The sequence below is a fragment of the Odocoileus virginianus genome, chromosome 33, assembly GCF_023699985.2.
Source record: "Odocoileus virginianus isolate 20LAN1187 ecotype Illinois chromosome 33, Ovbor_1.2, whole genome shotgun sequence".
In the NCBI taxonomy this organism is placed as follows: Eukaryota; Metazoa; Chordata; class Mammalia; order Artiodactyla; family Cervidae; genus Odocoileus; species Odocoileus virginianus.
Genome location: NC_069706.1, coordinates 40,164,160 through 40,189,698, shown reverse-complemented (window position 1 = coordinate 40,189,698; position 25,539 = coordinate 40,164,160). Strand labels below are relative to the sequence as shown.

At 57.5% G+C, this 25,539-nt stretch overlaps 2 protein-coding genes and 1 long non-coding RNA gene across 7 annotated transcripts in view; 1 reads left to right on the top strand and 2 right to left on the bottom strand.

The window, feature by feature from the left end:
* Nucleotides 1-56: 56 nt before the first annotated feature.
* On the bottom strand, nucleotides 57-9,522 carry LOC139032758 (uncharacterized). The gene is made up of 2 exons (XR_011485360.1): nucleotides 9,084-9,522; nucleotides 57-2,498 (listed from the first exon to the last, which is right to left on the bottom strand). It is a non-coding gene; the product is annotated as an uncharacterized lncRNA (long non-coding RNA).
* Nucleotides 9,523-9,595: 73 nt separating this feature from the next.
* Nucleotides 9,596-22,473, top strand: GET4 (guided entry of tail-anchored proteins factor 4). Of its 3 annotated transcripts, none has more exons than XM_020882327.2 (9): nucleotides 9,600-9,854; nucleotides 13,339-13,417; nucleotides 13,632-13,713; nucleotides 14,082-14,231; nucleotides 15,849-15,987; nucleotides 17,173-17,313; nucleotides 17,448-17,523; nucleotides 17,770-17,842; nucleotides 22,207-22,473. In XM_020882327.2, the coding sequence occupies exons 1-9, from the start codon at nucleotides 9,700-9,702 to the stop codon at nucleotides 22,290-22,292; spliced, it is 981 nt and encodes a 326-aa protein (XP_020737986.1). In that variant the 5' UTR covers nucleotides 9,600-9,699; the 3' UTR covers nucleotides 22,293-22,473. The 3 variants fall into 3 exon arrangements, with proteins under 3 accessions (XP_070316741.1, XP_020737986.1, XP_020737987.1); XM_020882328.2 differs by lacking the exon at nucleotides 9,600-9,854 and adding an exon at nucleotides 9,995-10,544; XM_070460640.1 differs by lacking the exon at nucleotides 17,770-17,842 and having other exon boundaries at nucleotides 9,596-9,854.
* A 255-nt stretch (nucleotides 22,474-22,728) lies between these two features.
* ADAP1 (ArfGAP with dual PH domains 1) overlaps nucleotides 22,729-25,539 on the bottom strand; it is a 38,849-nt gene continuing 36,038 nt past the window's right edge. For 2 of the 3 annotated variants that reach the window (XM_020882325.2, XM_070460641.1), the window contains exons 8-11: nucleotides 25,401-25,463; nucleotides 25,037-25,108; nucleotides 24,638-24,866; nucleotides 22,729-24,558 (exon numbers count right to left, since the gene is read on the bottom strand). In XM_020882325.2, coding sequence (XP_020737984.1) covers nucleotides 24,530-24,558; nucleotides 24,638-24,866; nucleotides 25,037-25,108; nucleotides 25,401-25,463 — 393 coding nt within the window. In that variant the 3' untranslated portion in view covers nucleotides 22,729-24,529. The remainder of the gene's footprint in view (nucleotides 24,559-24,637; nucleotides 24,867-25,036; nucleotides 25,109-25,400; nucleotides 25,464-25,539) is intronic. The other variant, XM_070460642.1, reaches the window with a different exon arrangement.

Sequence of the window (25,539 nt, the reverse complement as noted above, 5' to 3'; positions counted from 1 at the left end):
TGCCAGATGTCCGAATCCCCGAGCGGGAAGAGAGAAGGCTTCCAAGACAATGCAACTCGCAAAAAAAAAAAGGGAAGTTTATTGCTGACTGGAGTCAGGGCTCCTGCTGCAACCAACGCAGTGGCGCGGGGTCAGAGAGCCCCGAGCCTGAGCTGCCACACAGATTTGTAGGGTGAGCACACGCGGTTGGTAGCTGGCTTAAGCGGATTGGTTACATGTTTGCAAAGCAATCTTATTGGCCTGAACCTTCGCGGGCTTTTTTCAAACTTGGGCATTTGCAGGCTTTTCAGCTTTCCCCTGATAGGTTCCCTCTTTCTTATTAGGCATATGTCGATTGGCTGGCTCCGGCCTGATAATCATGTTACCCCGGAAGACCAGGCCTACTCCTAATCTAGGCTGTCTGTCATGGCGTTAGCCCTGGCAGCCTTACATTCCCCCCTGTCTTGTTGTTTCTGTAGAGGAATCTTTCTCTTCATCCTGGGCTACCATCTGATACTGTCTCAATACCATAATCTGAATGGTATTCAGACGTTCTTTAATAAAAGACACTAGCCAGTTTAAAATACAAGGGCCAAACGTGAGTATCAATAACAGCAATATAAGTGGACCCTGGAGGGTGGAAACTAAGGTGGTCAGCCAGGGGGAGCATTGAAACCAAGACTCAAACCACGATTGTTCATTTTCTCTTTCTTGTTTTCACCTGCTTAGGCCTTCTCTAACCTTTTGAAGAGATTTCTGTACTACTCCTGAATGGTCAATATAAAAACAGCATTCTTCTAGGGCTGCACATAGTCCCCCTTGTTGTAAGAACAGCAGATCCAAACCCCTTCTATTTTGTAACACTACCTCAGCCAGAGAACTTAAGGATTCTTGGAGGTGGGAAATGGACTTTTCGAGTTGTTCAGTATCTTCATCTATTGCAGCCCTTAACTGGTTATACTGTTTATCTTGGAGCGTTAAGGCTGCAATTCCACTTCCAGTTCCTGTAGTCCCCAATCCCAACAGGACGGTTAAAGTGAGGGCAGTGACGGGCTCTCTTTTTACCCTGTACTGACCTGGCGTCTCCAACCTTAGTTGCAGTTCTTCTTCTGAGCAACAGTTCAGCCGGGGGCTTAGATGGACTAGGACACATAAGTCTAGGGAGGTTTTTAGTGCCGCCTGATGGGCACACGGACTTAGTCCGGCGGAGCAAGCCCACCACCCGTTCTCTGGTGGGATGATCCACTGATGGGTGGGGTTGGTGGGGTTAGCTGTAGGGACTGTGTGGTTGCACAGATGCTGATCAATTTCGGGGACAGCGCCTATGCAGGTGCCTATACCCGTAATGGAGCCTACTGTCAGGCGGCCCGCACCAGGCTGTTGCTGCCATCTACAGGCTGAGACGTCAGCCGTCATTGAATCCTGACGAAAAGGCAACTGCCTCATAATAGGGAAGTCTAATGTTACAACAGAGCCAGCAACCATTTGTTAGATCTGGGCGAGAGGCGTTAAGAGTCAGGTAAGCTAGAGAGATCATTTTCATAAGGGGGTCCATAGGGGGTCCACTGATTATGTGAGGGGCAGTGGGGTGTTGAGTAGAGCCTATCTCTTAACTTGCATTTTTGGAGGGCTTCGGGGTCACCTCCTGAGGGGAAGGTTTCGGGGCTATCACTTGGTTTGGCCCCAAAGCAACCTTGGGGGCTAGATAGAGGGGTCCTAATTTTAATTTAAGTTTAAATCGGACCCCTGTATCATACCCGGTCTTATAAAGACGTAGGCCTCAGGCCCGGCCAGTTTCCCACCTCGTATATTTCTTCCCTTCGTCTGTGAACTCAATCTGCAATGGAAAGCATTGTCCTGGTTTAGACGATATTCCTAACCTGCATTTTGGAAGGTGTGGGGGCGATTTTACCTGAATGAGGTCCCTGACGGGATTGGTGAGCCAATGGACTGTTCCTGTCGTTTCACATCCCCAGGCGGTGCAGTAAAAGGAATCAGCTCCCCCACATTTTTCAGTTTGGTTCCTATCCCTTCCTCCCCCTGGGCAAACATAAACAGGCACTTGCTCATGATAGTGTGGGCCCTCCCCGTCACAATTATGGGTGAATAAACCATAGGAGCCACGAGCAAAACAGTCACGCAGTCCGTGGGGACCACGGCCGAATCCATCAGCCGCCAGGATGCATACGTCAAAGGTCAGTAGGGGCCACCATGTCCCTTTGGGGGCCACATCTGAACTTGAATTGATCACCTCTCCGGTCTCCGGGTTATAGACTATCCAAGTCATGTTAGCTGGATGATGGGGATTCTGGGCTGAGAAGCTTCGACTGGTCGCTCCTGGGTCGATGAGAGCTGCCATCAGCAGAAGAATTAGAGGAGACCTCCCGTCGAACGAGTTTCAGTTTCAAAGGATTTGACGGGTGAGGACTCGCCTTCCATTCTGCTCGCGCTCTTTCCTGTTCCTCTGGAGTAGCTTGCCGCACGTGATTGCAGTGAGCCCAGGGTCCGATCGCGTCAACCTTAACGGCGGTAGGAGTGGTAAGGAGAACAACATAAGGGCCTTTCCATCTAGGTTCTAATACTTTAGATCGGTGCCGTTTTGCCCAAACGCGGTCACCTGGGCCGATGCTATGTGAGGGGAGGGCCCTCTTATTCTGGCCCTCGTGTATCTCTCGAGTCAATTTCCAAACATGGCTATGCACCTTATTTAATGCCATCAGTTTGCTGGAATTGTCCCAAAGTACGGGGTGGCAGGCACTTTCCCTCGAAAATAGGACACACAGGAGGAGGTTTTCCATAGAGAATCTCAAAAGGGGTAAGATTCACCTTATAAGGGGTGTTATGCGCCCGAAAAAGTGCGAAGGGAAGGAGGGTCACCCAGTCCCCGCCAGTCTCTATTGCCAACTTTGTCAACGTTTCTTTTAGGGTCCGATTATTCTCTCAACCTGTCCTGAGCTCTGGGGATTATATTCACAATGTAACTTCCATTTTGTCCCCAGAGCTTGGGCCAGCCCTTGTACAACCTGGCTCACAAAGGCAGGTCCATTATCAGAGCCCATAGTCACTGGCAGCCCATACCTAGGCACTATTTCCTCTAAGATCTTTTTAGCAACCACTATTGCTGTCTCTCCCTTAGTGGGGAAAGCTTCCACCCACCCCGAGAAGGTATCTACCAGAACCAACAGATAGCGGTACCCATACTTGCCTGGCCTTACCTCAGTGAAATCTATCTCCCAGTGTTGCCCTGGCTTTTCCCCTCGGTACCTCGTTCCCGAGTGCTGCTTCTTCTCTGCCCTCATCAGCTGGCACGCTTTGCAAGCCTGGATTATCTCTCGTACAGTTGTATTTTGGCGAGGGAACCTCAGGCAGGCCGTCTGGAGAAGTGTTAGGGTCTTTCTTTCTCCCAGGTGTGTAGTTGTGTGCAGGTGTTCACACAGGTGACGACCCAGGGTGGCAGGCAATATCAGGTTGTTGTTTTGGTCTCGGTACCATCCATCTTTGTCATCCTTCTGGAGGGTGGTATCCTCGTGGATCCAGGTGAGATCAGGGAGGGAATATTCGGGAACTGGTGGCAAGGCCCCCATACGAGGAGGTGGAAGTCCCACAGCTAACAAGGGGCGGCGTAGTCCCGGCTAGCCGCTTCCCGAGCGGCCGCATCAGCGGCACGACTGCCCCGTGCCTCTGGGTCCTCTCCTTTCTGGTGACCGGGGGCATGTACTATAGCTACTGCCCGGGGCAGCTGGACAGCTTCCAGGAGCCTGCGAATCTCGGGCAGATTTTTGACCTCCATTCCCTCAGCTGTCCGAAATCCCCTTTCTTGGTATATGGGACCTTGAACATGGGCAGTGCTGAAAGCATATCGGCTGTCAGTGACAGTGGTGACTCTCTTCCCTTTGGCTCGCTCCAGAGCCCGTATTATGGCAATCAACTCTGCTTTTTGTGCAGAAGTGTTTGGGGGAAGTGTCTCAGCCCATATCGTTTGCCCTGACTCATCAACCATGGTGGCCCCCGCCTTCCTTTGCCCATCTTTTACATAGCTGCTCCCATCGGTGAACCATACTAGCTCACTGTTGTTTAGGGGTACATCAGTTAAGTCTTTTTGTGCCGCCAGGGCCTCAGCCAGTATCTCACTGCAATCGTGGAGAGGGCGATCTTTCTCTGGGTTAGGTAGGAGCGTGGCTGGATTCAGGAAGCAAGGGGTCTGAAAACGCACCCGTGGGGCATCAAGCAGCAAGGCCTGGTAATGTGTCAAGCGGGCTTTGGAGATCCACTTGCCCGGCAGCTGCTTTAAAACCCCTTCTATGGCGTGGGGGGTGTAAATCAAGAGTTGCTGTCCATACATCAACTTGTCAGCGTCTCAGACGAGGAGGGCAGTGGCTGCAATGATGCGAAGGCAAGGGGGCCACCCAGCGGCCACCGGGTCCAATCGCTTCGAAAGGTATGCCACCGGCCACTTCCATGGTCCCTATTGTTGCGTCAAGACCCCCTTTCCTATTCCTTGCTTTTCATCTACAAACAGCTGGAATGGCTTATTTGGGTTAGACAGGGAAAGGGCTGGGGCTTCTAGTAGGGCCCGTCTGAGTGTCTGGAAAGCCTGTTTGATTGGCTCAGTCCAAGTCCAGTTTGGGGGTCTCTTTACTTCCCTCATACAAGGGCCGGGCCTTCTCAGCAAACCCCATGATCCACAGTCTGCAATATCCAACAGTCCCCAGAAACTCTCTCACCTGGCGGGGGGTCTTGGGCTCTGGTATCTGCAATATCATTTCCTTCATGGCCTGGGTTAACCACCTTTGCCCCTGCCTGATCTTATACCGCAAATAGATGACCTCTTGCCGGGCTATTTGCGCCTTCTTTGCGCTAGCGCGATACCCCGGGGTGCCTAGGGTCTGTAAGAGGTCCCCGGTGGCACGGCTGCATGCCTCCTCCATGGTTCCAGCCAACAGAAGGTCATCTACATATTGTAGCAGAATGACCTCTGGGTGGCAAGCCCGATATTCGGAGAGGTCCTCACTCAGAGCCTCATTAAACAAGGTAGGGGAGTTCTTGAACCCCTGTGGGAGGCGGGTCCAAGTTAATTGTACTACCAGTTGGCCCTCCCCCTCGGTCCACTCAAAGGCAAATATCTCCTGGCTCTGGGCCGCCAGGGGTAGGCTGAAAAAGGCGTCCTTCAAGTCTAACATAGTGTACCAAGTGTACTCAGGCAGCAGACTGCTCAGGAGGGTATACGGGTTAGGGACAGTGGGGTGTATGTCACTCACCCGTTTGTTGACTTCTCGCAGATCCTGGACAGGTCTGTAATCTGTCCCCCCGGCTTCCTCACCGGCAGTAAGGGGGTGTTCCAAGGGGATTGGCACCACTTGAGAATTCCGGCATCCATGAGCCGTCGAATGTGGGGAGTGACCCCCTGCTGAGCTTCCTGGCTCATGGGGTACTGTCTCACCCTCACAGGAGTCGCCTCAGCCTTTAGCTCTATGACGGCTGGATGTCTCTGTTTGGCCAGTCCCGTTCCTGCTGTTTCTGCCCAGGCCAACGGGTATTTGTGACCCACAGTTGTACATCTGGTGCTATGGTCTCTGAGGGCTTAGGCGCAAAAAGTCTGTATTCATCTCTTAAGGCTAGGGATAAGACATGTATCGGCTGTCCAAGTCCATCCGTGACTGACATTCCCCCAGGGTCAAAATGGATCTGAGCATTAACTTTAGTCAACAGGTCTCTTTCAAGTAGAGGGGCTGGGCATTCTGGTTTCACCAAAAACGAATGGGACACCTGGTGGGTCCCCAGATTTACTTTTCGTTCTGTGGTCCAACAATATCTCTTTGTCCCCGTGGCTCCTTGCACTAAGCTGGTTTTCTTAGACATTGGTCCCAGTCTTTAATTTAAAACAGTGTTGGGCGCCAGTATCTACCATGAAGCCAACGGGTTTCCCCTCCACATGTATGGTTGCCCAGGACTTAGGGAGGGGTGCCGAGTCTTGACTCCCCTAGTCACTGTCTTCCCCCGCATATAGAACTGGAGTTCCAGGGGAGATTTTCTCTCTCTGGGTTGTTCCCCTCTTCGGGTCCCTCTTAGGGCACTCGTTTTTCCAGTGCCCCTGTTCTTTGCAGTAGGCGCACTGATCTTTCTTTAGGGCCTGGCTTTTTGATTTCTCTTTTTCTCCCGTCTGGGGGTCTCGAGGCTCCCTCAATTCTGTTCCAGCCTTCAACCCCGCAAAAAGAATCTGGGCTAGCTCCCTCTGGTTCTTCCGGTTTTCCCTCGCTCTATATTCTCTATCTTCCTTCCTGATCTTCTCAGCTAATTCCCTTTCCTCCCGTGGAATTCGCTCTTCCCTTTCTTCTGGGGTCTCCCTATTATTAAATACCTTTTCAGCTGCTTTCAATAAATCCTGTATCGTCTGTTCTCCCAATCCCTCTATCTTTTGTAATTTCCTCCTAATATCTGGGGCTGCCTGATTCACAAACGCTAACAGAACTGCAGCGCGTGACTCCTCAGCCTGGGGGTCCATAGATGTATATTGCCTAAAGGCTTTCATCAGCCTCTCTAGGAAGGCTGCCGGGCTCTCAGCGGGCTCCTGCCTTACTAAATTTACTTTCGCCAAATTTGTCGGCTTTCTAGCTGCGGCCCACAGGCCTGCCATCAGAGTCTGGCGGTACACTCAGAGACGCTCCCTACCTTCCGCTCGCTCAAAATCCCAGTTAGACCGCAACAGAGGAAATCCCTGGTCCACGAGATGAGGCTGGGCGGTTGGCCTCCCGTCGACCCCCGGGACCCATTTCCGCGCCTCTGCCAGGATTCGCTCCCATTCTTCTGTGGTGAAGAGCACCTGTAACAGCTGCTGACAATCATCCCAGGTGGGGTTGTGAGTGAACAAAATGGAATCTAGGAGGTCAATGAGGCCTTGGGGTTTCTCTGAGAAAGGAGGGTTCTGGGTTTTCCAATTATACAGGTCACTCGTGGAAAAGGGCCAGGACTGATAGTTTCGCTCTCCGTCCGGGTTAGCTGGTCCCACTCGGACGGGGAGCGCCTGAACAGTGGATGAAGGTAACTCTGGGCCCCCAGAGTCTTGTCCACCCCTATCACCCCTAGTTCTCCCCCGGGTCCCCAATGCTGGCCCCCCATCATGGTCGGTTCCCATTGGCCCTCTTAATCCTCCCGGTTCACCCGTGGGAGCTTCTCTCCTTGGAGGGGATTGCAAGGAGGGCACATAAGGCGGAGGCCTCATCTCTGTTTCTAGGTCTATCAGGTTTGGACAAGATGATTCCTGAAGGACTGGTTTGGGGTCCTCTTTCTTTTTGGTTTCTTCCGGGGGGGGGGTCTCCATCACCAGGACCTGTGAATTGGAAGAACTAGGAAGTTTGTGAACGAAAGGTTTTAACCACTTAGGCAGATTTTCCACTAGATCTTGCCAGACCATGACATAGGGGACCTGATCCGGATGGCCCCATGGATCAGGAGCCATAATCTTCCCCTTCACAGCCTGTATGATAGACGGTTGAAAGGTGCCTTCTGGAAGCCATCCAACCTGGAAAGTGGGCCACTCTGCAGAGCAAAAGGTTATTAATTTACTTTTCTTGACTATCAGAGACAAGTTATGGGCCCTGGCCCTGACATCCGAAATATGGTCAGTCACGAGAGAAAGTGGGGTAGATTCGCCCTGACCCATGGTCAAGGAGTAAGTGGTAGGGGAGAGAGGGAAAGAAGAATTCACTGAGAACGACCACCAAAAAATCCTACCGGGAGTGGTGGCGGCCAAGAGATTGGGCTTATGGTTTGCTTTTGGAACTGTTTATGCGCCTGTGTCATTGCACGGAAGTTTTCTTGCTGGGGCCGGGCACCCTAGGGGTTTCTAGCCCATTCCGTGACCCCCTTATCCTCTCACGGGAGTCTTCAAGTGGCAGGCGCCCTAATGGCCTTTAAGTGCCTGACCTGTGCCCACACGAAGAATTTTAGGCCACGTCCTCAGTTAGGGATGTTGAAGGAGAGTTTCACTCGATCGGGCTCCCGTTACTGAGGCTCACTTATTGTAGGGCCTTCAGAGTCCGCCAGAGTGTAGCCCTGGCCGGGACTCATCAATTGATTGCCCCCACAACCGTTCGCCTTTTCACTGAAACTCCCGAAAACAAAAGGAGTTGAGGGCAGATCTGAGAAGAAGAGGAAAGGAGAGTAAGTCAGAAGAGAGAGAAGAGAACGAGACCAGAGACAATGCCGGCACACACACAAACACGGAGATTCATAGACAAACACACAGATAGACAAATGTTGGCCGACAACACAGCGCTGGGTTTTCGGGCCCCCTGAGTCCTCTTGCCTCCCGGTACAAGGTTTACCTTACCGAATGGCGTCCACTGTTCACCAGACTCGGAATCAGGAGAGGAGCTCTCCTGTCCGCAGAGCCGGCTGCCTTCCAGCGCACTCGCTGGCCTCGGTCTTGCGCCGGCTGGAACATCCAATCCGTTCCCCCTTTATAGAAAGCTTTCTCCTGCGCCAGATACCTTCCTGCTTCTCAGCAGGGCCTCGGATTTACACTGGACTTTCCTGTCCTGCCTGGGCACTGGTGCTACATCTATCCTTCCCCTCTGTCCTGGAAGTGTTCTCCTTCCCCGGTCAAGGGATCCCGGACGAGCCCCCAAATGTTATGCCCGATTGTCCGAATCCCCGAGCAGGAAGAGAGAAGGCCTCCAAGACAATGCAACTCGCAAAAAAAAAAAAGGGAAGTTTATTGCTGACTCGAGTCAGGGCTCCTGCCGCTCCTGCCGCATCCAACGCAGTGGTGCGGGGTCAGAGAGCCCCAAGCCTGAGCTGTCACACAAATTTATAGTGTGAGCATAAGCAGTTGGTAGCTGGCTTTAAGCGGATTAGTTACATGTTCGCAAAGCAATCATATTGGCCCGAACCTTCGCGGGCTTTTTTCAAACTTGGGCATTCGGGCTTTTCAGCTTTCCCCTGATAGATTCCCTCTTTCTTACTAGGCGTATGTTGATTGGCTGGTTCCGGGTGGCCTGATACTCGTGTTACCCCGGAAGACCAGGCCTACTCCTAATCTAGGCTGCCTGTCATGGCGTTAGCCCTGACAGCCTTACAATAAACAGTATGTTTCTTTTCTCTACCTGCTTCGTCTCTGCCCCGGGCGATGAGGGAGACGCAGCGCGTTGAGCGACCCCTCCCCCGACCCTTTCGGGGCAGGGTCCTCGGGCAGCGAGCCTCGCGGCACGCGCGCCTCTGCCGTGCGCGTCCCCCTGGCGGCGCGTGCCCCAGTCGCAGACGTGTCTCCGCGTTTCCCACGGTTTCCCACGAACTACCCGCGAGCAGACAGCGGCGGGATCGGGTGTCGGGCGCCGGGGCCGAGCACTGTCCCCATACCCCGAGCCGCCAGCACCCCGGTGAAGGGCTGGGAGCACGGTCTTCCCCGGAAAACCTCGGTGTCTCAGCGGCCGCAGTCACGGCGGGACGCGCCCTCCCGCCACAACCGGGGACAGACGGCGCATGCGGCGCCTCAGCCGTCGCCATTGTGGCGCCGCCCCGCCCCGCGGCGTCGTCCGTGGACCCCTGCCATCCCCGCGCCCCGCCCCGTGGTCACGTGCCCGCCCGGGCCCCGCCTCCCCGGCAGCGCGCGGCCCCTCGCGGGCCACCGTAGAGGGCATCCGGAGGCCGCCGGGACGGAAGCCGAGAGGCGCTGCCGACCGCGCCTACGACAGCGTCAGCCCTGCGCGGAGCGCCGGCCCGATGGCGGCGGCGGCGGCGATGGCCGAGCAGGAGAACGCCCGGAACGGCGCCCGCAACCGCGGCGGCGTCCAGCGCGTGGAGGGCAAGCTGCGGGCCAGCGTCGAGAAGGGCGACTACTACGAGGCGCACCAGATGTACCGGACCCTCTTCTTCAGGTAGTCGCTGCGCCGCGGCCGCCGCCTTCCAGGGCTTTCCGCCCGGCCGTGGAGGCCGGCGCCCCGCCCCCGGCCGCTCCCCATTGGCCGCGCCGCGCCGCCCCGCGCCGCCATTGGCCCGCGCCACTGCCCGTCGCCTGGGCGGTGGGAGCGGGCGGCGGTGAGGCGGCCGGGGGCGGGCTGCAGGATGGGGAGAGATACCGCGGCCCCTCACTCAACCCCGGGGCCCCGACTCGGGCCCGCGGATTCCAGAGCCCGACACAGAGCCCCGGCCGAGGCTGGATCCCCCACCCGTGCTCCCACCCCAACCCCCGGCCGAGACCCCAGACCCAACCCGAAACCCTGACCGAGAATGCAGACGGCCAGGGTTCCGGACCCTGGCCGGGCCGCCCTCCCCTCCCCCGCCCTGAGCGCCGTTGAGTTTGAAACCCTCGCTCGGAGTCCCACGATTCTTTTCCCTCCCGGTCCGGCCGCGAGGCTGTAAACATATTGCTTCTCTTTCTGTGTCTCCCTTGCTCACCTTGTTTTGTTACTAAATCGGCTGCTTCCATAAAGCCAGTATTTTTGTTGTACCTGTGCGGCTCGCTGGCCACGTGCGGCAGTTGAGCTTCTGGAATGTGAGTCCCTCACAGGATGGGCTGTGAGTGTAAAAACTCGGCCTTCAAAGACTCAGCGCAGAGAAAACGTCAGGTAACTCTTCAGGAAGTACTGATTGCACGGTGAAGCGCCGCTTGGATGTATTGGATTAAATAAGATGTCGTTTTAGTGTGGCCTTAGGAGCTCTCAGGGCACTGCCTAGCTCAGTTTTGTTCTGGACTTCAGTCTGTCACACGGTTTCTGCTGTCACTACAAGCTAATGTTGTAGTTTCTTAGTTGTCCCTACGTGCGTCAGGCTTCCCTGTATATTACACAAATGCAATCAGCCTTCAGGTTTCTTGCCAGAAAACATTTGGGCCATTTGTTAGCATTTAAAGATAATTTTGGAGGATTTAATCTGATCTGCGTAGTTTTTTTCCCTAAACTGTCGCAGGACGGCAGATACTTTGCTGTGATGTTTATGGGCAGTCAGGTCTGCCTTACACCATTTAGGCCTAGATATAAATTTTTTCTTTTAACAGCAAGTTGAATCAGGGTCTTGGGAACTCTGGTAGTGCCTTCTGCTTTGGTTGTAGGTTGGTGGAGACGTAGTGCGTCTGCCTCAGGCTGTGTTTCGGCGCAGTGGCCCAGAGGACCAGGTAGGAGGGAGTTAATTGTCCCTCGGGGGATGAGCCAAAGGTGTGAGCAGGTTTAAAGTCTCTAACGCTGAGCCTTCTGCTCAGCCACTCAGATCTGTAGGATGGGAGCTTTGTAGTGCTTGAGATTTGTCCGGTGTTTGCTGTTCTCAGGGAATTGTATATAAATATTTTCCCCAATGATTAATCAGCAAAACTGGATCGTCCCAAAAATAAACACAGCGTTCCTTGTTTTGAGCCAGTTCTGCAGTCACTGCTGTACCAGGAACGTGATTGTTGATTAGCTTTCAAGAAGCCTCCCTGTGCCCAAAGTGTGCTTGTGGTGACCACCAGACCTGCCTTGACTCGGGTTCATATGTCCTCTCTGCTCAGTGACCTGTAACCCAGGACAACTTGCTGAACCTCTTCTCCAAGTCTTGGCTTCCTCTTTGGTCTTTGAGGGGCTCCTACAGGAGTTCAGGACTCCTGAGAAGTAAATGGTCAGCTGTGGACCCAAGCAGGGTGGCACTAGTGGCTGTCCAGAGGGCCAGCTCAGTCGGCCTGCAGGGTGCCATAAGTGCTTTTAAGCATTTACGTAAGTGTACAATTTGATGGGTTTTGACATACGTATTCACCCAAGAAATTTCACCAAAGTACTGAAAATACCCCTCATGCCCCGAAGCTTTCTCTTCTGCCTTTATAATGAATTTTTCACCCTTGCCCCCAGGCATCCACTGATTTTTGTTACAATACATGGGTTTGCATTTTCTGGAATTTTATGTAAGTAGCATAATATAGTATGTCCTGTTTTTATCTGACTTCGAATTTCCTTAGCATGATCATTTGAAGATTCACCCTTACATGTGTCATTAGTTAACTGTTGTTGAGAGGTATTCCGTTGTGTGGGTGGACCACATCTTATCCATTCACCTGTTGGGTAACTTCACCAATCTGTGCTATTCTAATCCACTTACACTGCGTCCCCAGCAGCCTGAGGAGGGGAGAAGAATTGGGTAGGCCAGGAGGTTGGACAAACGGGGGGTGTGCTGCACCAGGAGGGCGGGACCTGCTGGTTCCAAGGAAGGCTGAGCTCTGTCTCAGGTGCCCCCACGGGCACCCCCTTGTCTCTTTGGCCTCCTCTCTGCCGGGACAGGCGGGGTCAGACATGTCCCTCTGCGGTGTCCAGAAAGCCCGTTGGGCTTTGGGGCACCTGTCACTGCTGTGGGGTTTCCAGCAGCAGGCGGCTCCAGACCCAAGGGGCTGGCGGTTCTCCCACGGGCAGGGCTGCTCAGAACTGTGTGGCTGTGGTCACTGGGAACCGGAGCTGCTGCCCCAGGAATGCGGCCTGTCTGCCTCTCGGGCCTCCCGTCCCTCCCTGGCTTTTTAGGTGCTAATCTCTAGCTGTGCTTCAGGGGGAGGATCCGGAGCCTGTCATGTCCCTGAAGCAGAGCCTGCTGTGTGAGCGTCTGTGCCAGTGGCCGCGCAAGGGCTTGTTTTTCCAGAAGCCCTGTGTCATGTCCGTGCCCAGCCCATGCCCACAGGTGCTCTGGGTGCTTCTCAGGCTGTGGGTTTCTCCTCTTGGTCCCACCCTGTGCGCTGAGGCTGCTGCTCCCGAGCTGGGTGCTTAAAAGCCCTTTTCTGTGGTTGGTCCTGGCCTGAGCCGGAGGGCAGCAGGGCTCCCGTGTCTCCTCTCCTGCGCACCTGCTGGCCGCACACTTCTCACATCTCTGACTCGGCTTGTCTGGGCTGGGACGCAGGTCTGACTGGCTGGACAGGTTTCCTGCCTGTTTGTCCCTGAGAGGACATGTGGCCAGTGGACTTGGTGTCCTGTGCTCAGCTCAGGCCCAGTCCCGCCACCCCGGATCTCTGTCTCACTTGTTGTGGAGGAAACATCCTTTCTATGCTGTGTGCACCTCGTTGCCCATCAGGTTCCTGTCCGTCTGCAGTTGGGAAGCCAGCTTTTCCCAACTCCTGTCCCCAGTGAGACGCGCTCCCGGTGGAAAGCACTCAGGGTGGAGGGGACGGCCTAGCAGCCCATTGGCCCCTACGCATGGCCCTGGCCAGGTTCTCCCTGCCTTTTGCCATGGTCAGACCTGTGCCTGCAGCTGGAAGTGGCCCCCAGCCCCTCTCTGGTACCTCTGCTGAGACCCCTGCCCTGCTCCAGGGAGGCACTGCTTTGTCAGAGAGGGTGTCAGTGTCCCCAGACGGTGGTGGGTAGCCGAGCTCAGCGGGCCTGTGTGGTGGGACCTGACGGCCCGCCCTCTCTCCCGCAGGTACATGGCCCAGAGCAAGCACGCGGAGGCCCGCGAACTCATGTGCTCCGGAGCCCTGCTGTTCTTCAGCCACGGCCAGGTGAGCCATCAGTGCGACCAGGAGCGGCCGGGGAGAGGTCTGGAGGGCGCGGCTCTGGCACGCCCGTGTCCCGCCTCGGTGCTCGGAGCTGTTTCTTAGGTGCGGTCAGTTGCTGTTTTTAACTGGCAGCCAGAGCCACCGGCCAGCTTCCCCGCCTTTTGAAAACTGGCAGGAGCCTCTCTTCCCACTGACCAGTCTCTCTAATGCTTTACAGCAAAACAGCGCCGCTGACCTGTCCATGCTCGTCCTGGAGTCGCTGGAGAAGGCGGAGGTCGAGGTGGCCAACGAACTGCTGGGTGAGGCGGCGCGAGCCCCACCGTGCGTGCGCAGACGCACGCGCTTATGCACGCACGCATGCGTTCACAGACTCACACCTGCACACTCACGCATTCACGTGCTCATGTACTCACGCCTGCACGGACACCGCGTGGGGGCGCCGGGTATCCGCAGCCCATTTCCCGCCCACCTGCGCCCCTCGCGGGCCCTGCTGGGGAGGCGCCTGGTGAGGGCAGGTGGTCGGGTGGCCCCAGGGCCCCACCACCTTTCCAGCGCTGCTTCGCTTTTGCACCCTGAAGCGGTGGGTTTTCACTTGTTTGAGACGCCAGGTACAAAGCCGAAGCGGCGCACGTGCCTCCGGGTCAGGCCTATGTGCTGTCGTTTGCAGAAAGTTTGGCCAAGCTGTTCAGCCTGATGGACCCCAACTCCCCGGAGCGAGTGGCGTTCGTGTCTCGAGCCCTCAAGTGGTCCAGTGGCGGGTCAGGGAAGCTGGGCCATCCCCGGCTCCACCAGCTGCTGGCCCTCACCCTGTGGAAAGGTAGGTGGGCCCAGGGGGTGGCCCCGAGGAGGCCGCGGGCTCTGGGCCCTGCGTCTGCCACCCCCACCCACCCGTCCGCACTCACCTCTCTCTTCTAAACGGGCGATCGCGGCCGGGGCGGGCGTCTCCAAGGGCTGGTGTGGCCTGAGCGTCGCTGCCCCATCAGCGCGGCGGCAGCAGCCCTCGGGGCTGGGTGGACGCATGGCGGCCGCGGGCAGGTGCCGTCACACTGCACCAACGGGCAGCCTCGTCCGCCTCAGCCTGTGGCAGTTCAGAAGGCCTTGGTCAGAGGCCACTGCTGTGGACGCGCGGGCCGGGCTCTGCCCGCAGGTTGGCTGGGCTGGCAGGCCCCTCTGCGCTGCCTCGTCTGCCTGCGTGCCCAGCCGGCCCGTGTCTGTGGAGCCTGGTTTGTGTGGCCGGCGCCGGCGTAGAGGCCTTGTTGCGGCTGGGAGCTGTGCAGCTCTGGCACGCGTATGTTAAGGATTTGAAGACCGGGGCAGGCGTTTGAAGGGTCTTAGGCACAGACCGTGGGTGGGTCGGTGGGATGCTGCGCACTTGACGCTGTGCTGAGGGCTGTGTGCAGCCCCCTGCGGTGGGCGGCCCCCGGGGGGTGTGCGGCAGGCCCAACGCCCTGTGCCCCTGTGATGGGCGGCCCCCGGGGGGTGTGCGGCAGGCCCAACGCCCTGTGCCCCTGCGATGGGCGGCCTCCGGGGGGTGTGCGGCAGGCCCAACGTCCTGTGCAAGGGCCGCAGGAGCCCTGGCCCCCTGGGGTCTTGCGCAGCAGCCTGCCAGGAGCTGGAGAGTGCTGGAGACTTGCCAGGATTCTTCTCTCACCTGGAGGCTGTGAAACCTTTGGGGTTGGAGGGAGAGGAGACTGAGGAGACCCCAGAACTAGCACTGTATTGGAGGCAGCCAGGAGCTGGCCGTGACCTGGGGCTGGGGGGTGGGGAAGGCTTAACCCGAAGCCATGGAGTCTCCCTTGGAGGAGGGGGGGCCTAGTGTGGTGGGTGAGCAGCGGGACCTAGGGTCCCTGCCCTGTAGCTGGGTCTCAGCCTCTGTGCCACTGACCCTGGGCGTCCCGCCCAGTCTGTAGCTGCTGGGTGGTCTAGGGTTGGGGTTGGGTGCCATGGGCTCCCCCAACTGTGATGGCCAACAGTAGCTCCAGACATCCCAGTGTCTGGGGTAGGAGCTGAGTGGCTCTGGGTGGGAGCTGCTGGCTGGAAGGTGGGATGAGGGGACAGGGGGGCCTGTGTATCTGAGGAGGAGCCCTTCACGGCTCCAGTCCTTTACTGAAACAGTGCAGGTTGGGGCTGGGGTCCCCCATCCAGAGAACAGTAGCCAGTGTAGTCAGAGGCTCAGAAGAGCTGAGCGGCAGAGGACGGCTGGTCCCCAAAGAGCCCACGTCCAATCCTGGCTCCTCGTCAGGGTGGCAGACGTGGGCAGAGGGCCCCTGGGCTCCGTCCTGTGTGCCCCGCTCCTGGGCACCTCGGGTTCTGCCTTCCTGACTCACTTCCAGCTGTCCCCACGGGTCTACCACCCAGGTGGAGTCTGTGCTGATGCCATGGGGCCCTGTGCTCACAGCGCACTCACGGCCCCTCCCTTGCTCTCTGTCCGCAGAACAGAACTACTGCGAGTCGCGGTACCACTTCCTGCACTCGAGCGACGGTGAGGGCTGCGCCAACATGCTGGTGGAGTACTCCACGGCCCGAGGCTTCCGCAGCGAGGTGGACATGTTTGTGGCTCAGGCTGTCCTCCAGTAGGTACCCACTTGCTGTCCTGCCTTCGTGTGTGTGGTCTCCCGGGGTCTGAGGGCGGCCTCTGGCCGAACCTCACGCAAGGACAGGTCTGAAGTCACTTGGCATCCCACACACAGCTCACGTCCGCAAGCATGACTGCTGCTGTTCTCTGGGGACTCCAGACCTGCCCTCTTAGATCAACTTGTGATGTTTCTGTTGACAGTGGAAGTTCTTTTTATGCTTTAAGTTACTTTTTTGTTGCCGTCAATTTTGTTTTCCCACTTATCCATCACGTCTAGTTGGGAGAGAATTACTTTTTCGGTGGGACACACACATTTACTGGCTTTTCAGCACCACCCTGGGATGTGACATGTCCGTATGACACGGATTTTGCTCAAAGGCGGCTTGTCTTCCCAGACGTTTGATGTGTCCAGACACAGTGATGGGCGACACCTGCCAGCTTCCCACCCAGCTCTGTGTCTCTGCTCTTTTGTCCCAGTTGAGTCTTGATCTTTTGTGTTCTTTGGACCATTTGTTTTAAGAACATTGCGGTACAGCAGAGTCGTTGGAGGCGTGAGCGCCGTGTCAGGCCCACATGGTGGGGAGCTCACATGAGGTGACTGGGGCCCAGCCTCTCCCCCAGCAGACACACCGCTGTTGTGAATGAGATTAGTCTTCCCAAAGAGGACTTAGATCTGGTGGCCAGGCCTCAGGCCGGGCTGTGTCTCGTGAGTTGGGGCACAGGGAGCTTCAGAGCTCCACTCGCACCACTTGCTGCTGAATCTGCGACTCCGAGAAGAAAACCTGTTCACCGTCCAGAGCGCCCTGACCCCAGCTTTGCACGTGGTGCCAACATCCCCTCCGGCCTCCGCCCTTCCCTGTCCATCTGGCTGTGTCGTGGGCCCCCACCACGCTGAAGTCTGGCCGCAGACACGTCCCCCACAGGAAGGAGACTGGTGCTGGGCGGCACCCAGCCCGTGTGCTCGCTGGGGGTGCAGGCCGGCGCCCAGGCTCCGGAGCCGCTGCGCGTGGCTCTGCTGCCCTTGCCGTGCGCCCCCTGGAGTCAGTCCCCACGCTGTCAACCCCGACTCCCTGCGCTGCCAAGGGCCTGGCACGCACCTTTGGGGGGCGGGGCGGGGGCGGGGCCTCCGCTCCTCCTCCTATGGTTGGGTGCACCCGCTGACTGGAATGTTTCTTATTTCCAGGTTTCTCTGTTTGAAAAACAAAAGCAGCGCATCGGTGGTGTTCACGACGTACACGCAGAAACACCCGTCCATCGAGAGCGGGCCTCCTTTCGTGCAGCCCCTGCTCAACTTCATCTGGTTTCTGCTGCTGGCCGTGGAGGGGTGAGTGTGTGCGTGGAGGCGTGTGGTTGTGTACAGTCACTGGAGGTGTGCAGACGCGTGTGTGCAGAGACGTGTGGCTTCTCTCCGTGCCCGTGGCCCCGAGTGGCTGCAGTGTGCTGCCGCTCCTGTTACAGGGGGAAGCTCACGGTGTTCACGGTGCTGTGTGAGCAGTACCAGCCGGCCCTGCGTCGGGACCCCATGTACAATGAGGTGAGGGGCAGGGCGGGGCGGGGGAGGGGGGAGAAGGGGGATGGGGAGAAGCTGGGGGAGGGAGAAGGGGATGGGGAGAAGCTGGGGGAGGGGGGAGAACGGGGATGGGGAGAAGCTGGGGGAGGGGTGGGGAGAAGGGATGGGGAGAGGCTGGGGGAGGGGTGGGGAGAAGCTGGGGGAGGGGTGGGGAGAAGGGATGGGGAGAAGCTACTGGCGTGGCCCCAGCTCAGTGTCTGCCTCCCCCAGTACCTCGACAGGATAGGACAGCTCTTCTTTGGTGTTCCACCCAAGCAGACGTCATCCTACGGAGGCTTGCTAGGTGAGGGGGCTCACGGGTGGGGGCCTGTGGGTGCGTCTCAGAGCACAGGGCGCGTCCGGGGCTGGAGCGTGCCCGATGCTGGCAGGAGGGTTGCTGGCTCGTCGCCCCCAGCCCCACCCTGGTGGCCCCAGTGCCCCACCTCCTGAGCGGAGCTGTAGGGCCTGTTGCCCCCAGTGAATGCTCTCCCCTGGGCTCCTGTCTGTTGGCCACAGAGTCAAAGCCAGCTGTGTGTTGTGGTGAAACGCACATTACGTGCCGTTCCCCACCTCAGCCATGCCGCGTGCCATGAGGCTGCCCTTCCGTGGACTCCTGTGCTGGGCGACGACCCACGCCGACACTGTCCCCAGCCCGAGCCCCAGCCCTCCCCTCGGTCCTTGTGACCCTGCCTCCTCCAGGCACCTGGTGTAATCGAGCCACAGTGGCTGTGCTGTGCTGGCTGCGGCAGCTGCCGTGATCTTCCTTTTTAAGGTGATGTGTGTCCCGTCATGCAGATGGATCACGTCTTGTTTATCTGTTCAGTCATCAGTAGGTGCATGGGTTCTTCCCCTTTGCCCGCTGTGAACATGGGTGTGCAAGTAATCTCTGTGAGGCCTTGCTGTCAGTTCTTCTGGGACACCCAGAAGCAGAGTTGCTGGATCTGTGTCATTTCTGAGCACATACCCTCCTCCCAGAGCAGCTGTTGTGTTCTGCACAGCTGCCAGTGGGGCTGAGGATCCGGGACCTCCACGTCCCGGCAGCACTTGCTGTTTTGTTTGTTGACGGCAGCTGACCTAGTGTGTGGGCGCTGGGCCTGCCGTGACGGGGCTGATTTGTGTTTTCTTAGTGACTGAGCACCTTGTGTTTCTTCCATGTGCTTGTCGGCCATTTGTGAAGGTCTGTTCTTATCGTTTCCCTGGTTTTGAATCAGGTTGGTTGGTGTACAAGTTCTTCATACTGAGTACTCTGTATACATATAGAGTATGTACATATACTCTATACTGGGTACTTTCTTTACCAGATACATGATTTGCAAGTATCTTTTCCCATTCTGTGGATTGGCTTTTTTTTTTTTAAGACTTTTTTTAAAAAGCTTTTAAGCAGTTTTACGTCCAAGCAAGATTAAGAGGAAGGTACAAAGGTTTCACAAAAATATCCCCCCCCCCCCCCCCACCAGGTATACCTGTCATGATGCGCCTGCTCTGACAGGACCTCATCACCCAGAGCTGAGTACATCAGGGTCACTCTGGCGTCTGTGTTCTGAGTCTGGACGCGCGTGCAGTGACATATACACACCATTACTGTCCTGCTGCCCTGAAAACCTGCTGTCCCACCTGTTCTTGCCTCCTCTCCCTCATCACTGTGTTATTCCCTGGAGTGTTTTTTTTTTAATTCTTAATTAGAGGATAACAGCTTTACAATACTGTATTGGTTTCTGCCACACATCAGCATGAACCCCTGGCATGTCTTTTGATGCACAGATGTTAAAATTTTCATTCTGTTTGTCTACTTTTTTTTTGTCGCTTGTGCCTTTGGTGTCATTTCCAAGTTCGGTGTCACAAAGCTTTTGCCCTGTGGTTTCTTTTAAGAGTTGTGTTAGTTTAGGCCTTCATGTGGGTCCTGGATCCCTTTGAGGTGGTCTTTCTCTGGTGGTTTACTTACATGAGTGTCCGGCTGTGTTGTCTGGCATGTGGATTTCCAGTTTCCCAACAGCACGTGTTGGAAGGACTACCCTTTCCCTATCAAGTGGGCATACGCTGCTTGTCAAAAATCTCTTACCACATATCTGAGGGTTCTTTTCTGGGTTCTCTCTTCCACTGGTTGAGCTATGTCTTTATGCTCGGACCACACTGTTTGGACAACTGTGTTGTTTAGTTACTAAATCGTGTCTGTCTCTTTGCACCCAGTAGACTGTTTGTAGCCCGCCAGGCTCCTCTGTCCATGGGATTCTCCAGGCAAGAACACTGGAGTGGGCTGCCATTTCCTTCTCCAGGGATCTTCCTGACCCAGGGATCGAACCTGTGTCTCCTACATTGGCTGACAGGTTCTTTACCACTAGTGCCACCTGGGAAGCCCAACCTTGATGACTATAGCTTTGTAGTAAGTTTTTAAATGAAAAAGTGTGATACTTCAGTTTTGTTCAAGATTGTTTTGGCTCCTTCAGTCAAAGAGCCTTGAGAGTAGATTGTTTTGGCTATTTGAGTCCCTTGTGAGTCCATATGAAATTTAGGATGGGTTTTTCTATTTCTGCAAAAAATGTTTTGGGGATTTGAGATTTCATTCAGTCTGTTGACGGCTTTAGGTAGTATTGACATTTTAACAATATTAAGTCTTTTTGTCTAGGAATATGGGATGTGTCTTCACTTAAAGTGTCTTTCAGAAATGTTTTATACTTTTCATTGTGAAATCTTTCACCTTCTTGGTTCAGCTAGTTACTGTTTTATTCTTTTTGACCCTATTGTAAATAGAATTGTTTCTGTTTATTTTGTACTCTTTGGAAATTTTTACATGTAAAATCATACCACTTGCAGACAGATAATTTTACTTCTTTTCAATTTGTAATTCCTTTTATTTTCTTGCCTAATTGCTCTGGCTAGTAACTTCAAGTTCAGTTGACCCTGAACAATGTGGAGAGGTTGGGATGCTGACCCCCCGAGCAGTCGAAAGCTGGTGTATGATTCAGAGTTGGTCCCCTGCTCGTGGCTCAGCCAGCTGCAGGGCAGGTGGCACAGTATGAGCCTAGGAAACAAGTGCGCACCTGAGGGGCCTGGGCGGCGCTCCCTGTGCTGTTCAGGGTCGCCTGCAGCACGTGGAGCAGAAGTGGCGGGAGCAACCCTTGCTCGGTGCCTGGTCTCAGGGCAAGAGCTTCGAGTCTGTCACTGCTGTGATGTTTGCTATGGGTTCATGTATGGTGTGAGATGGTTTCCTTTCTTAGTGTTTTCGTGGGAGTGCTGACTTTGTCAAGTGCTTTATGTGCATCACTTGATGATCATCGGTTTTTTCCTTCATCTCTTGTGTATCATGTTGACTGACTTTCACATGTTGAGCCATCCTTCCGTTCCAGGAGCAGATCCCACTTGGCCATGGTGTCTGAGTCTTCCACCATGCTGCTGAATTTGGTTTGCTAGTGTTTTGTTGAGGATTTTGCATCAGTGTTCATAAAGAATATTGGTTTGTAGTTTTCTTTCATTGTAGTGTCTTTTGACTCTGGCATTTGAAAGACAAGTGGTCCTACTTAAGCAGTTTCACCAGTGAAGCCGTGAGGTTCTGGGACTTTCTTTGCTGGAGCCTGATTCCAGAGTCAGTCTCCTGACCCTGGAGCCTGTCACGAGTGTGTGTCTTGGGCGTTGGCGGGTGCAGGCCCTGACACTGCCTCTCGGGGCCGGGCCTCTCCCCATCCTGCCCTGCTGTCTGTGCTGCCTCCGTCTCGACTCCCGACTCCCAGTTGAGCTGCCGACCAGCAGAGTCCTGCACTCAGACGTGGGTTTTGACATCTTTAATGCTTTAGGTTTACTTTTGAGTAGATAAAACGTGTCTCGCAGAGTCCAGATGTGCCAGGCCCCGCCACTGTCCCCGGGGGAAGTGCAAGCCAGGCAGCCTGTCTTCTTAGCTTCCTTGGGGGGAACTTCACAGACATGCAGACAGCCCCTTCTCCATGAACCCACAGCCCGTGTCCTTCGCTCTGGAACTGCTGTGGGCCCCAGGGCCGCAGGCCTGGGAGAGCGAGTCCCTCGGAGCGTCCCCTGCCCCATAGGCCATCCCTGGCGAGCCTGCCCCATGGGGCTCTGCGGGGAGGCTGGGGTGAGCGTCGTCAAACGGTGCTGCCGTGGGGGAAGCTCTTCCTGTCTCCTGAATCATTTGAGAAGCTGTTTCCCCTTAGATACAAGTTGGACTTGACCTGTAGGTAGAGTCTGTGTGGTGGGGTGGGGGCTACTCCCCTTTCCTAGGCTCTCACCGTGGCCACTCAGCTCGGGGGCCCCGTCCAGCCCCCCCATGCCTCGGGCCTCAGCAGCAGCCCTGCTTTCCCCGCAGAACCTGTCCTGGGTCCCAGAGTGCTGCAGCGGGCTGGACGTGGCCGGGGGCACCACACGCCCTTGCCTCCTTGTTCCCGTGTGGGTTGGTTTCAGGCACTTTATAAACTTGGCTCTGGTATTGATGGAGAAGTGGTTCTTTGGATAAAAATTAGGTAAAAAGAAGTGTCTGGCCCAACAAGGCCCACAGGTGACAGCAGTTAGTGTCGTTCCCTGTGGCTTTAGAACCGTCACTGCAGAGGTAGCCTGCGAGTGAGTTCACCTGCTGCTTGGTCACCTGTGACCCCGGGCTGTGCTGGGGCAGGGGCTGCCGCGGGGCCCGGCTGTGGGCTGACGGTGCCGTGCGCCTCCTTCCAGGGAACCTTCTGAGCAGCCTCATGGGCTCCTCGGAGCAGGAGGGTGAGGACAGTCAGGACGACAGCAGCCCCATTGAGCTCGACTGACGCCCGCAGACCTGCAGACTCGGCCGGGACCGTGGCGGGGAGGCTCCCAGCGCGAGTCCAGACCGCGGCCCCAGGCTTTGGCCAGGGCCCCGTGGCTGTGTGTTGGGTGTCCCGGGCCCGGGCCGTGGCCGTGTACCTTGATGACCCCAATAAAGCACAGGCCCTGCGGCGCCTCCTCCCCGCCCTTGTGTCTGGTTTGCTTGGGGAGGGCTCGGCGGGGCGGGGGGCCTGGCCACCGTGTCCTGGAAACAGCTGGGCGGCCGAGCGCCCAGCCACCAGAGCGGGTCTCGCAGGAGGCTGCGGGACCCCCAGCCTCGTGGGGCAGTGTTACTGTCACTGGGCGATTGAGGCCCTGACCTGACGGTTCAGGTTTACCCAGGTGAGCGGCCTGGGACGAGGGCCTGTCCGTCACTGACGCTGCACCAGATGCCCGGGATGGTTACAAAAGGGGAAACACTTTATTTTTTCACAATTATAATAAGAGTTGTAGATTAATACCCAGTGATCATGCATGGGAAGGAACGCAGTACACAATTTTATTTACTGTAAAAATGGAATTTAAAGGAAGGTTTGTGTTCATTGTTGAGTTTAAATAAATCCTTTATACTGGGCTCAGCAGCAGTGGTCCTTTCTGAGGGAGCTCCTGGGGCCGGGTGTGGGCGGGGAGCCGCGGCCGGACGCCCCGGGAGGCCTGCGGGCGCCGGGGCCAGTGTTTCTCCAGCTGTCTGGACTGCATCCTTGGTGGCACCAGGTGGCCGTGTTGGGAGAGAGTCAGGGTTTTAGGTATGAACAGTGTCGTATCTAAATCTGCGGACAGGTGAGGCCTCCCCGGCCCTGTGAGCGGCCGGCGGGGCTGGGTGCCCTGAGCCCTGGTCTCATCGAGCAGGACGTGCGCCTCTGACTCCCGCCCCCCCGTGTGGGTTCTGCTTTTTCTGAGAAGTCCTCCCTGCTGGCGCCTCATGCAGCCTTCTGGCAGAGCACGTGGGTGTGCGCACACAGACACACACGTGCAGAGCCCACGCTGACCCAGGGCCCGAGGCTGAGTCCGCGAGGGTGCGTGCTGGGCAGCCCTGCGTGGTCGGGAAGGTCTGGGGACCCTGGACGAGCCCTCCTGCCTGCTCTGGAAGTCGAGGACCTGGGCTCCCCGGGACCTGGGCTGGAGGAGGCGCCAGGGGCAGGGTGTCTGGGGCTCTGGCCCTGGGTGACCTCACAGTGGTCCTCACCTAGCGCAGCCATCTTGGTGACCCCTGACCTGGCAAGCCCTGGCGGTGGCCCCAGTGGGGGCTGCGGGGGGCTTGTGGTCCCCGCTGGAGCCTGCAGCCCCCACCCAGGGTGCGGGTTTGTGACGGGTCTGCACTGTAGGTGCTCACGCAGGTGTGAGGGGAGACAGGCTCACGGGAGGGCGCCTGGCCCCATCTCTGGCTGTGGGCCCACCAGCCAGGCCAGGCCCGGCGCCCGCCCTCTCGGTCCCAGCAGCTGGTCCAGGTCCCCTGGGAGCATGTCGTGGGCACACAGGACAGCACCTGGATGACCTAGCGGGTGACCCCCACCCACGTCCCGCTCCACCACGGCCCCGTCCCCCTTGCCCGGGCACATGGGGAGGCTTGGGGGCGGTTACCACAGGCCAGCAGCTTGCTGGGCTGCAGACGTGAGCTGGGCCCAGGCTCCATCCTCCGAGGGGTCAGAGACAGTGAGGGCGGGCAGAGACGGGGGATCACAGTCAGCGCAGAGTCCCAAGCTGGCATGGTAGGCGCCCAGGGGCAGCCAGGCCTGAGGCTGGAGGCCCTGGGGCTCCCACCGTGGGGGCCCAACCCCCCAGACCCACACATCGGTGCGGGTCAGCTCACTGAGGCTGGGGTCCACGTCTGCCACTCTGGCCCCCAGGACCCCACGACAGACACAGCGGGTTTCAATAAATACGTGTTGGGAGGGGGGCATGCAGGCTGGCCCTCTGTCCCCACAGCCCAGCTTCCGGGTGGGGGGTTCCCGCTCAGGTGGGCAGTGGCAGCTGGGGGGTGGTCCTCAGAGGAACGGGGCTCCGGCGGGCAGAGGTCGGTGGGGGGCTGTGGGCGTCCCATGGGGGGTGGGCAGCAGCGTGGCGGGGTCAGGCTGGGCCAGCCCACGTTGAGGTTCCAGAGACACGGGTGCTCGTGGCTGAAGCTCGGGCCCCACTGGCCGTGGCCTCCTGCGGCCACGTCCAGGCAGTCGAGTCCTCAGGCCGCCGGGGCCTTCTCGTACTAGGGCTTGTGCTTGAAGTGGGCTTCCACTGCGAAAGGACAGGGCCCTGCCGGGTCACGGCCACGCGGGGCCGCGGGGCTCCCCCTCGGCCAGCCCGCCCACCTCACCTGCATACTCCTGGGGCAGCATGGGCCTGTCCACCACCTTCCGGAGTGCCTCCATCCACGCCCGCTGCTCCGACTCTGTCTCGCAGGCCAACAGAAACCGGCGCTCTGGCGTGACGATGGTGATCCCGTGTGGCCAGTGGTGGCCCTGGGTGGACGGTGGGAGCCCGTCCAGCACCGTGTAGCCACTCTCTCTGCTGCCGATGAAGACTTCCCCGCGGGCGAAGGCATCCTGGGGGAGAACCGGGTGGGCTGCACGGGGCGGCTGCGCCCGCCTGAGTCACTCAGCTGCATGCGGCCCCCGGTCCGGCCCGGCCCTTCACCCAGCAGACCACCCGGGCCCGCCTGCCTTGCGGTGACGGGAGGGCACAGCCACGCCTCATGGGCCGCGTCTGGCCTTACCAGCGGGTCCTTGAAGTACATGAGCCTGCGGTCGTCCATGGTGAACCAGCGCTTGCGGAAGCCTTCTGTCTGCTGGGGGGCGAGGGCACAGGTCGGCTGGAGGCGCTGCCTCCCCAGGCCCCGTGCCTGCCCTCCACACCCCCGCGGCGGAGACCCCGGGTGCACGGGGGCAGGAGGCAGGGCTCGGAGCTGACAAGACCGGATCCAAAGCCCCAGGAGCGCGGGTCAGTGGAGCCCATGCTCACAAAACACACGGGGGGTTGCTGGCACTGTTTATCCCCGACCCTGTCCCGCCCAGCCCCGGGTGATGGGGATGGGACCTCGTTGTGAGGCCCAGTTGTCCAGGTCGCTGGGTCAGACCCACCTTGGGCCCTGTCTTCTCCATGTAGCCCTCCTGAAGGTAGTTCCTGGACAGCTTTGGCACCAGCTAGGGCGGAACCAGGCGGCGTGGGCCTGGGGGCCTCCCCACCCTGCCCCGGTCGCAGCCGCCCCGCGCTGTCCCC